Source organism: Oreochromis aureus, linkage group 16, assembly GCF_013358895.1.
Source record: "Oreochromis aureus strain Israel breed Guangdong linkage group 16, ZZ_aureus, whole genome shotgun sequence".
NCBI classification, from domain to species: Eukaryota; Metazoa; Chordata; class Actinopteri; order Cichliformes; family Cichlidae; genus Oreochromis; species Oreochromis aureus.
In genome coordinates this window covers 19,206,710-19,219,542 of record NC_052957.1, presented here as the reverse complement: position 1 = coordinate 19,219,542, position 12,833 = coordinate 19,206,710, and the positions used below count along the sequence as shown (strand labels likewise).

Sequence of the window (12,833 nt, the reverse complement as noted above, 5' to 3'; positions counted from 1 at the left end):
ATTTCCTATTCATGTCCTTGTCCAAGTAAAAGCTGTCTCAGGGTGGTTTCCCAAGCTAGATAATGAGTTCATTGTGCTTTATTCACCTCCTCCAGTCGAAAAAATCTGCACTGTTACCATTGTATAACTGTGGTGTTCTGTTTCTGGTGGAATTCCCCAAAGACCAAGACACCAAATATGTTGTTTTTAGTTCAAGCTTATTGTAAATGAGTCAATGACACCTTTGAAAGTCTATAAAAGGATTACTACTTGAAACTAAATGAAAAGTAACCAAGATTTATGGTTTTGCCTGACGTGGCAAGATTCAAACATGTATGAAACATTATTTTGACATCGTTAGTATTTCATCAGTTCAGGTTTAACACATTCATGTCTTTATTTTTTGCAGTCTCTCCCACAGAAGTGAACATTACAGTGATTTCAGAGGGCTCATTTGAGTATTTGACAGAAGCCAACCCAAGTGCAAATATTATCTGGAGCAGGTAATGTAATTTGGACAGTTTTTACATATTCATTTCAATGCTGAGAGAGACAGACAAGTTATTTACCAAGTCATTTAAATTTGTTTTAGTGGTGTTGGCAGTGAATTTTGGAAAATAAGCTACAAACTATGATATCAGTTGAGAACTCAGTGTAAACACTTTAATCAGAAGGGAGGAAGAATTAAACTTTAGCTGATGGGTGTTTCCAGAAGCAAAAAATAATTTTCCGCATATTCTGTTTGTTATGAAAACATGCATAACATGGATGCAGCAAGTATACGCAACAAGGAAAAAGGAATCTTCCCATTGAACTTTTTTGTGATTTCCTTCCTCTTTGGGGCTAAAAGAGGCACCACAAACACAATATATCAATAGAAGCACAGGCTGTTCTCTATTTAGCTCAAACAAGTCAAAAATTATAGACCAATGGACAAATGTTCATTACAGAGGACATAAATGAACAGGGTGGTTCTCAGGAGGATATGACAGAAAATTGCCATTTTGGACTTTATGCACTTTTTCATATTTTCATATCTTTCATTTCATGTTTTAGTGAAATATGCACAAGTATCACTTAATGAGTGTTTACCAAAATTGTAATCAAGGTCATATATTTTGCTTTATGGGCACTTCACAAGAATCACTACTCATTCTGGAGTACTGGCCAGACTTTAATGAAATTAGATTAATTGGTCTTGGATATGACTGTCTGGAGGCCTCCTTGACTGCTCAGTGGATTTGAATTCTTGTGAGTTTCTGCAACAAAGACAACCAGTGCCACCAGAACTTATCACTTTGGTTTTCCACTTCAACATCACATTAAACTATAACGAGTGATGGATTATGAGCTTCCTTATCAATTCTCATTGGGTCTGCTTTGAGAATCACGACCAGCTCTAAGCAGCATATCAAAGACACTACATTCATGCAGATTAAATCAAATTGCATGCTGTGTGGTCAAATTTTTGTACAAGTTGGAGGTATTTCTCCTCTTTGTTGTGATCAGCATTGGAGTCGTTACTCAAAAAACTGTATTGCATATTTTGCACAGAAGACCTTTCTCAAAAGTAATCCTGTACGGTACTTAATTACTCCCAGGAGAAAGTAATTTGCTACAAAATTTGTAACATTACTTTTGCATTTTTTCTCTTCCTCCTCCATGCCTGCTTCATGTCCTTGGGGCCGGGGCTGTTGTTCCCTAAACACACTATTAGACATAAGCCCACTCATGAACACAAGTGTACTAAAAGGTACTCACAGACACACACTGTCTTGGTCGGTTGCTGCCTCTAAACATGTCATGTGTTATTAATACTGTGTGCTGCTCAGTAAAATGTAATATTTACTATTACTTATGCATATGTTGGTTGTTGCTGTGGTTTCCCATCCGTGTTGTTTTTTTGGTTTTCAGCAGGTGTTGAAGTAGATCCTCAATGCTCTCTCTCTCTCTCTCTCTCACTCTCTCTCTCTCTCTCTCTCTCTCTCTCTCTCTCACTCACTCACTCACTCACTCACTCACTCACTCACTCACTCACTCTCTCTGTCTCATTCATCTATCTATCTATCTATCTATCTATCTATCTATATAAAAAAAAAAATAATAATAATTCCCCGCTCACCCCTGTGGGCGGTCAATCCTTCAAGCTCGGGTCCTCTACCAGAGGCCTGGGAGCTCGAGGGTCCTGCGCAGTATCTTAGCTGTTCCTAGGACTGCGCTCTTCTGGACAGAGATCTCCGATGTTGTTTCCGGGATCTGCTGGAGTCACTCGCCTAGCTTTGGAGTCACTGCACCTAGTGCTCCGATTACCACTGGGACCACCGTCACCTTCACCCTCCACATCTTCTCCAGCTCTTCTCTGAGCCCTTGGTATTTCTCGAGCTTCTCGTGTTCCTTATTCCTGATGTTGCTGTCATTCGGAACCGCTACATCGATCACCACCGCAGTCGTCTTCTGTTTGTCTACCACCACTATGTCCGGTTGGTTAGCCACCACCATTTTGTCCGTCTGTATCTGGAAGTCCCACAGGATCTTAGCTCGGTCATTCTCCATAACCCTTGGGGGCATCTCCCATTTTGACCTCGGGACTTCCAGGTTATACTAAGCACAGATGTTCCTGTACACTATGCCGGCCACTTGGTTATGGCGTTCCATGTATGCCTTGCCTGCTAGCATCTTGCACCCTGCTGTTATGTGCTGGATTGTCTCTGGGTCACCTTTACACAGCCTGCACTTGGGGTCTTGCCTGGTGTGATAGACCCCAGCCTCTATGGATCTTGTGCTCAGTGCTTGTTCCTGTGCTGCCATGATTAGTGCCTCCATGCTGTCTTTCAGTCCAGCTTTGTCCAGCCACTGGTGGGATTTCTGGATATCAGCCACCTCCTCTATCTGCCAGTGGTACATACCGTGCAGGGGCCTGTCCTTCCATGATGGTTCCTCACCTTCCTCCTCACTGAGCATGCTGTCAGTTGGGGCCATCTTCGTGATGTATTCGTGGATGTTCCTTGTCTCTCATCCTGGACTGTGGTGCTGACACTCACCAGTCCCTGGCCTCACCAGTCCCCGGCCTCCTTCCTTCCGCTTAGCATACAGCCTCAGGATGCTGGACTTGGGGTGAAACCCTCCATGCATGGTAAGGAGCTTTCTTGTCTTGATGTCAGTGGCTTCTATCTCCTCCTTTGGCCAGCCTATTACCCCAGCAGGGTACCTGATCACAGGCAGGGCGTAGGTGTTGATAGCCCGGATCTTGTTCTTACCGTTCAGCTGACTCCTCAGGACTTGCCGGACCCTCTGCAGGTACTTGGTGGTTGCAGCTTTCCTAGCGGCCTCTTCATGTTTTCCATTCACCTGCGCGATCCCCAGGTACTTGTAACTGTCCTCTATGTCTGCAATGTTGCCTTCTGGTAGTTCGATCCCTTCCCTACCTTCCCTCTCTTTGTTACCATCCAACTACACTTCTCCAGTCCGAACGACATTCCAATGTCATTATATCCTGGTGGTGTGAGTCAGTGAATCGATGCCTCATTCACTCTTGGCATACAGCTTGATGTCATCCATGTACAGGAGGTGGCTGACAACTGCTCCATTCCGTAGTTGGTATCCGTAGCCAGTCTTGTCAATGATCTCACTGAGGGGGTTATGCAGAACAGCAGTGGGGACAGAGCATCTCCTTGGTAGATCCCGCACTTGATGGTGACTTGTGCTATGGGCTTTGAGTTGGCCTCTAGTGTTGTCCGCCACATCCCCATTGAGTTCCTGATGAAGGCTCTTTAGGGTCCTGTTGATCTTGTACAATTCTAGGCATTCCAATATCCAGCTGTGGGGCACTGAGTCATAGGTCTTCTTGTAATCAATCCAGGCAGTACACAAGTTGGTCAGTCTGGTCTTGCAGTCTCAGCTGACTGCTCGGTCTACCAGTAGCTGGTGTTTTGCGCCTCTGGTATTCTTGCCCATCCCTTTCTGGGTTAGGGTTAGGGTTATGTATTGACCCATGTGCCTGTTCATCTTAGCCGCTATGATGCCTGACAGGAGCTACCTGTCATATCTCTCTGGTGTACCACCTCAAGCGGCTGGCCAAGGCTGTGAGTCGTTGCTTGGCAGTTTCCCCTATGGACTGCTTTCTGTACTTCTTGGGCACCTTCTTCATCGTGTCTTTCTGCAACTCCGATAATGGGTTAACCTCCCTCCGTGCTACCTTGATCTTAGCCTCTAGCCTCCTTCTCCATGGATGGTACTGCCCCTTGTGGCTGTTCAACTTGTAGCCAAGCATTTCACTGATCACTGCTGCCATATTGTAGATCAGCTTGTTAGTCTCGGTAATCGTGGCTGTAGGTATCATCCGTAGTGCTGCATTAACATCATCTAACATCAGCAGACCTTCTGAGGGTACTTCACGTAGTCTTGGTAACCGGCTACGGGGGATCCAGGTTTCAAGCTTGGCCATGATCCTATCTTTCAGGTCAGTTCCTCTTCAACGATCCTTCTCCTTGGTACCCAACCTCGGGTGGGGGTGATGATATCTCCCCCCTGACCTGGCGTCCTGGCTCCCACTATGTTGTACCTGTGAGAGCAGTCCCTTCTTTCGAATGTTGGAACACTGAGCTACTAGTTGTTTTGCCATCATTGTGGATGACGGACCTTGTTGATCCGGGCGACATCCGAGCCGGCATGCCTTCATATTTATCTGTCTCGCTCATGTCTGCGGTAGGCTCGCTTAGCATAGGGGGTCTAGCCTTAGGACCCTTACTGGATATAGACGCCCCAGGTGGGAATCGAACTTGTGATCCTCTGCTCCAAAGGCGTTTAGTCTGTCTAATGGACAGGACATTTCTTTCCCATGTCCTGTCCATTATAGCAAAGCCGGAAAGTAAATAAATGGCAGACAGAAATGAGGCTCTGTGAAAACGACTGAAAACGCTAGTGTGGACGTGGAGCGTTTTCAGACAAAAACGCAGTTTTCAAATCAATCCGGGCTAGTGTGGACGTAGTCTAAACAAGAGAGAAAGTGTGAAAATGTTCATGCCTATCTGAGAAAAGTGTATAAAGTGTGTAGTAAGGGGTTTTACAGCTGGCTATTTCGCGGATTTCAACTATCGCGGGTTATTTTTTTGAACTCCAGCGATAAACGAGTGAAGCAATATGTAGGAGTTCCTATTGATTGTGTTTGCAATACTATTACAATGTCCAGAAATTTGCATTTGCCTTTTGCTGTTTTTAATTATTGTTTACAAATTGGTAAAAAGTTCTTACATTTAGGTAGATCATTATCAATCTGAGGTATGTGGCTTAACCAAATTTGAATCCACGTTAGCCAGCCCTAACTATATGCTTTAGCAAAAAGGTAAGTTTTAAGCCTAATCCTAAAAGCAGAGAGGGTGTCTCTCTTTTCACTGTGCAATACTTTTTGTTAATATCCAATAGTTAATATCCAATAGTGCAATAGACTTCAATACTTGAAATGTGCAATTCCCTTTCATTCTTATTCCTATTTATTCTATTTATCCCTTTTGTATGCTCTTTATTTATATATGTCTCTGTATTTATATAAGTATATATGGTATATTTCTGCTCACATTCTGTAACTTCTGTCGGTGCTGTGCTATTGGAAACCGAATTTCCCGGAGGAACTCACCCGAGGGATTAATAAAGTTTTATCTAATCTAATCTAATCTAAGTCTCTCTTGGAAATGAGATTTTTAATCTCAATGAGATTTTTACCTGGATAAATAAAAATAAAGGACTAATAATTATAACTGATTCTGTAAAACTTCATTAAATATCTTCAGGATTTAAGCTCCATGTTGTAATTCTTTCACAGTAACAGTTAGTAAGAAAAGCATTATATTCATAAATCGACAGTGAAATTACAAACAACATGAATATTTTTGTTCACATGACAAAGCAGTTTTACTTGCCCTGTATATGTGATTACACATAAACTCTTTTCACATTAAACTGCACCAGTGTCACTCAGCAGTCCTTGGCTTCTCTGTCTGTACGTCGCTGCTGATCCATTACAAGTGAGAAATTCCTGGTAAATGCAGTGTTTGTGTGTTTAAATATTGATGTTTTCTTTTTTGCAGTAAGTAGCTCTAAAACTACATTAATTGATTTTTTTTCACTGCTTGAGACAGCAAACTCTTCTTCTTCTTTCTACTGGTGTTAATCATGTGACATAACTGCGAGCTTAATGGACCCTGTGGTGAAACTGAAATGTTTTATTGTCTGGTATTAAAACTTGATACTGTTTGGCTGCATTTTATTGAATACTTGGATCAGTGCTCTCAAATCATTAAAACAAAAAAGAAGACATTTCTCGACATTTTATTCTCTTAAGTTGCAGACCGATGCACAGGACTGTGATCACAGAGTTAGCAGGACTCTGCTTGTAGACACAAGGAGTGTGGTGTGAAACCTCACTAAAACTAAGATTGTCTTCAAAAAAGCAGAAATTAACATGTAAAGTGTGGTTTACTCTTGTATTTAGGTGAAAATGAAACAACACAAAATCCTGATGTGAGCAAGGAAAAAGGCTAATAATTCTTTTTTTTTTTTTTTTTTGGCTTCTGGGACAACTCACATTTTTCTGCCCTCTCTGTACATTTAATGTTTGAGACCCCTTAATAGCCTCTAGCAGTGTGAAGTATCTAACGCATATGGAAGTAAACACAGTCAGCTCTATGTGCATCTCGCATCAGGTGAGGATTTAGCTCTGCAGTTTGTCTAAATCTTTCTGGTTTTTGTTTCTGAATTTTGGATTTGAGGTTTTTTAGATGTGTCATTGTGAAGTTATTTTGTTTTCTTTTTCCGTGGACTTCTATAAAAGGGAATATAAAGGAACTTTGACGTCTAGACTTAGATTAAACCAGATGACTCACCCTATGAAGGTAATAAGCAATGCCCAAATGAGGTTTGAAATCATTACTTCTCCCACCCTGTGAAAGGTTTTTCCAAGGTCATACCAAGTTCATTTCCTTTGTTTTTGTACCTTAAAACCTTTCAGTACAAGGAAGTTTTGAATGTGAAATATAAAAACTAAATGACAAAGAAGTCAGTTATGTGTACCCATTTGGGTTATTTATTTAGTTATTTTTATGTAAACTGGTGTTCTGCTGCCAGAATCATGATTTCCCTGAGGGGACCTTCTTTCTCACTATTTTATTGAGAAAGAACAATAGATCATCTTAATCTTATTTTATTCTTTCTTCCTTGTCTTTATGTAGGAGCATGCTCTGCTGCTTGGGCCTTATTTCTTGTTTTGCTTTCCCTGAATGTCACTGGGACGGCAGCATGGTGCTTTTATAAATCTGGACGCTTTCAAAGGTGCTCAGAACAATAACTTTGTATACACCTAATATGTAGCATAATATGTAGGACTTCAGATATAAAAGTAAATACATATAATGGACAGCTATGTCTGGGAATTTTTGGTAAGTTAAAAGAAAAAAAATGACTGCAATTGTGCAGATTCTCAGGTTTAATTCAGTCAGTTGGTTGTTTTAGGGCTTGTTTTTTTACACAACTGTCAGTCAAACAATTAAATTTTAACAGTCACAAATATAATTGGTTAATTCCATCACAAATCTCTAAAAGCGGTTTTGTAAGTGAAATAGGTAAAAGATTGCAACTGTGACATTTACAACCTGGAAGCTCCCAACATGTGATCAAAGGAACTCTCAGTAAAAGTTAAACAAGCTGTATCAAAAAAAAAAATAATTATAATAATTAATCAAAGACAGTTGAGGAACATTGGGAATGGTGCATTCTTTGAAAACCAAAGTGTATAAAGATTAGGCTTTATATAAAATAAAAGGCAGACCAGTTCTGTAACAGCCTTCTTTGTACTGATGAAAAAGATGGAAAAACAAGGAGTACCAAAATTATGGGAAGAAAATGTATGGAAAAATGATCATAATTTGGATAAAGTACTACATCCTCTTTCATAAACAAAAACTAAATGAAGCCAACTACAGTAAAGGATCACAAAGGAGGAAACTCATTATTTGAGGATATATGAGAGTTCAAATTTTCACTTGTTGCCTGCAAAGGATTCAACAAAGTATTCAAACAGCACAGTCTGTTTCATGATTGTTTATTTGTTTAATTATTTTTACATTTCAGCTGCAGATAATCCAGTATTTTATGTGTAAGCCTTGAATTAAAAGTAAGAGTCTGCAGTTGTGTTGCTGTACAATAATTTCCAGGCCCAACTTTTTGTTTTAATCATTTTAGGTTTTGTTGGAAGAATTTCTCAGCAAATGAAGCTGCAGATGGGAGAGCAGAGCAAGAACAGCAAGAAGTCAGTTGTTAGATTTGTATTGTTGGATGGTCATTTATGCTTAGAAATATCTACTCATATATGTTTAGAGTTGTATAATCAATGTCATGTTGGTAGAGGGTTGATCCTTAGTAGTCTGCAAAGACTTTGTGTGCATTCCAGAGTGTTCTGGCATTCACACCCTCATCCTGGGAGCATGGGAGAGGTCATACCTTCTCTTATTGTTTCATGGTAGGATAAACATATCTATATCTGTTTTAGTCTAAGTGCCTTTTGTTTAGATCAGGGGTGTCCAAAGTCCGGTCCATTTTTAATTGGCCCTCAAGTAATTTTATAAATAGAATAAAAAATGGCCCGCACTTCAACTTTTGGTTGAGTGTATTGCACTTCTTAGTTTTAACACTAGGGGGAGTTACTGATGATCAAGGCAGTTGCTCTACCAAAAAGGACAATCACAGAAATTTACCCTCAAGTTACCAAACATGGCAGAACCAAAGAAGCGAAAGGTAGAAAGTGAGTGCAGAAAATTTCAGACACGGTGGGAGAGTGAATATTTTTTCAAAGAATTAAAGGGGAAGTGTGTCTGTTTGATCTGCACTGAAACTGTGGCAGTTATGAAAGAGTATAATGTACGACGTCATTATGAAACCAAACATCAGGCCTATGCATCCTACACTGGTGCTGAGCGATAGCAGAAATTAAAGCAAATGGTAGCTATCCTGCGGGGTCAGCAACAGTATTTTTTTCATGCTCAAAAGGTCCAGGAAAAGGCTCCAATAGCAGCTATGAGGTCGCCTAACTCATCGCAAGACATGGCGAGCCTTTTTCAGATGGAGACCTCATAAAACGTTGCTTCGTTAAAGTCACCGAAATAATGTGCCCGGAAAAAGTGCAGGACTTCAACAACGTCAGCATGTCCAGAAATACAGTTGTGCGACGCACTGAAGACTTGTCAACCAACATTAAACTGCAGCTGTCTGATAAAGCTGTGCTTTTGATTTTTACTCCATCGCATGCGATCCGAGCACTGATGCCACAGACACCACACAGCTGCTAATTTTTTTTTTGTGGGGAGTGGACGAGAGCAGGAGCACTTTAGGTGAGTAAAAAATATATTCCACAGTACCCGTGTGTTAATATGCATGCATGTGCAGGTACACATGCTTCAAATATCAATAATGCGCATCAATTCTGTCACTACCTGCTTTTGCGCACCACTTTCTTATATGCGTTTTTCTTGTTAATACACAGAGTACACACCGCTGTGCACAGCGCACGCACACGCAAAGTCAGCTGATGTCATCTGATGCAGATCTGCTCCTTGATCAAGTGACATTTGTCCGGATTTTTGGCACGAGTGGCGATCAGCACCGCAGCTGGATGGCCCGATTTACATACCCAGCGCAGCTGATACTCACCAGAATAATTTACTAAAATTATATGCACTCCTGTTATTCAGTCCAGTTCAGTCTGGTAATGTTGATAACCGTTTCAAACGAACGTTAATAGGTGTGTTGCTAAGTCTAAGAACTTAAATAACAAGCTTGAAATATACCCGTCCCATTTTCCCCCTTATTGTTTCTCTGTACTGTAAATCTTCTGTCCAAGAAGAAATCTGAGGCTGCTGTTCTGAGAATGAGCTACCAAAGCTTTTTCTGAATAAATCAATAAAGATCCATTCATGGAAAGCTGTGATGAAGGCAGTTTTGTCTTTAATTATATTCAACAATATAACACATTTGACCACTTTTAAATGATTTTTCTAACTTTAATACACTACAGTTAAGGACACACACGCACACACACACACACACACACTTACACTTACACTACACACAGGCAAGGTACTCTTTGTTTGTATGTATACCTCATATGTTAATGAACCTATGTATATTCATATAACCTCAATAAAAGAGCAGTGTTGCGAGGGAGCAGACGAGAGCAACTGGGGTCAAGCGAAGGAACGGCGTTTGTCCAGTTGGTCTCCCTCGTATACGAGAATCATAAATAGCTCTGCTTGGTGTCTGATGCTTTTTGCTGTGTAATTGAATTGTCTTGAACGTTCCAGCGAATAGGTTTAAGCTACAAACTTATCATCAGTAACAGCAAATTTGTTTCAATGTGTTTACAACAATGCTTCTCCTTTTGTCTGCTGGAACTTGTAGTTATTCATTCTGAATTATTTTTAACACCACCATAAATCAGCCAATTAAGCTGATGTTGAAACATTGTAACTTGTATCAAGTTGAATAGATGTTTGCAACATTATTAGAAGCTGAATACTTTTTATATATTCTGAAGTATCTGCCTCAGCATCCTCTGACAGCTGTGGGTGCAAATAATTGTCCACATCTGGACTGAAGGCTCCACCAGCGTGTTTCAGGGTCAGCTGGTAGATGAACACATGAACAGGTCGGGGTACTCGGTACTTTTATATTCCTGAATCCCTTTTGTTAAATCCATGGATGAATGTTTCTGTCTTGCTGTCACTATACTTTATATTTGCAGTAATTACAGTATTTTAAAAGCAAAACATTTTTAATTGACTCCCACTGTGCGACAGCATTTTGTGTGGCTTTAACTGCCTGTTCCTTTGTTTTCATGTGTAACAACTTTAATGGCACTTGAGAGCTGTGCTTGTGTTTCTATCAACAGTTTGAACTGCTTTCATCAGAAGCTGTATTAATGTAGTTACTGTAAATTCATTTGTTTATTTTTCCCCCACCTGAATATTATTATGTCCCTTCATTAAGGGTAACAATGTTAATGTTATGTTTTAAGTTTACAATCTTGTGCAAGGACACAAGTTCTGACGCATCAACCATTCATATGCAGACAGCTCAATACAGCACTCAGAAAGCACAAACATTCACACCAGACAACTCCCTGAATGACGTAATCAGTCTGTCTGAGAGTGCACACAGACTGGGTGTTAACCCAACCAGTACGATTACACAATAGTGCATAATACTGTAAATATACAGCCCTGCTATTGTCTGTACATGACAGTGAATGTACATGATTTGCTCTAATAATGCAAACATGCAAGTAAATTTAAAAACAAAACTTAATGGCTTATTGGGGAGTTTTGTGTTTTCTGTTTGATTTATTATTTGAGGGTGTTTTTTAATTCATTTTGAGAAAATCAAGGGTCTTCAAAGTGGCAACAGTTGCACAGGAGAAACTATGGTCCCCCGCATTAATCAGCACCTTAATGTGGTGGAGGGGTTTGTGTGCCCCAGTGAACCTAGGAGCTATGATGTTGGGAGCAATTTGCCCCTGGTAGGATCCCCAGTTCAAATTGGTGATGGGTGAGGGGCCCCTCCTGGAGCCAGACTCAGAGAAGAGGTTGGTTGGGAGCACCTCTGCCCTCTAAACTCTTTTTTTTTGTTGTTGTTGTTGTTGTATGTTTTTCACATTGAAGTGTTTCAAATCATCAAACAAATTTAAACAGTGGACAAAGATGACACAAAAAAAACACAAAATGCAGTTTCTAAATTATTAAGCTAAGCAATTAACTTAAACCAATAACTGTTTGGGCCACCCTTAGCAGGAACATCTGTAATCAAGTCTTTGTGTTTCCTTGTGTTATTTTTGTCTAATATGAAAACTTGTTTGATGATCTTAAATATTTAATTGTGACAAACATACAAAAAATAAGAAAGATGAGTGATTCTAAAAGAAAACAACTATTTTATAGAGCAAAAAAGAGCAAAAAAATTTCTAAAGGGAACATTTATTTTGTTTATTTTTATTTTATTATTATTTTCCTTAAATGTGTCAAATATATATTTTCTCATCTAAATGTCCACTGAGCTGTGAGCCAGGGCGGTAATGCGCCTTAACATTGGTTGCCAACCAAGAAGAAGAAGAAGCTGTGAGCCAGGAGGGAGGGGGGATTTTCCTGTTGAAAGTTGGACATCAACTATTGAGGATGATTTTTAATGAATTTTTGAAATAGACATAATCCTATTGTATTGACTGTATTGCATTGAATACAAGTTTCCTGTAATTTCATAGGAATATTACAGTAAATCTGGATGAAACTTGGCACAGAGGTACAGTAGGTGTCCCAGAGTAAGAATCTGTTGAAAGTTGGACATCAACTATTCAGGATGATTTTTTAATGAATATTTGAAATAGATGTAATTCTATTGTATTGACTGTATTGCATTGGATACAAGTTTCCTGTAATTTCTGAGGAATATTACAGTGAATCTGGATGAAACTTGGCACAGAGGTACAGTAGGTGGCCCAGAGTAAGAATGTGTTGAAAGTTGGACATCAACTATTCAGGATGATTTTTAATGAATATTTGAAATAGACGTAATTCTATTGTATTGACTGTATTGAATTTAATATAAATGTCATTTAATTTCTGAGGAATATTACAGTAAATCTGGATGAAACTTGGCACAGAGGTACAGTAGGTGTCCCAGAGGAAGAATGTGTTGAAAGTTTGACATCAACTATTCAGGATGATTTTTAATGAATTTTTGAATATGCAACCCGACTGTCCCGCCTTGGGTTGTCCCAAAGCATTGTATGCGGGCGCGCGCATGTCTGAGTCCGCGCG

The 12,833-nt window shown here is 39.9% G+C and overlaps 1 protein-coding gene across 1 annotated transcript in view; it reads left to right on the top strand.

Annotated features, from left to right (window-relative positions):
- The window catches only part of LOC116309759 (nectin-1-like), a 34,077-nt gene extending 25,661 nt beyond the window's left edge, over positions 1–8,416 (top strand). The window contains exons 7-8 of the mRNA XM_039599982.1: positions 389–482; positions 8,212–8,416. Of these exons, the coding sequence (XP_039455916.1) occupies positions 389–482; positions 8,212–8,290 (173 nt within the window). The 3' untranslated portion in view covers positions 8,291–8,416. The remainder of the gene's footprint in view (positions 1–388; positions 483–8,211) is intronic.
- The last annotated feature ends 4,417 nt before the right edge of the window (positions 8,417–12,833 follow it).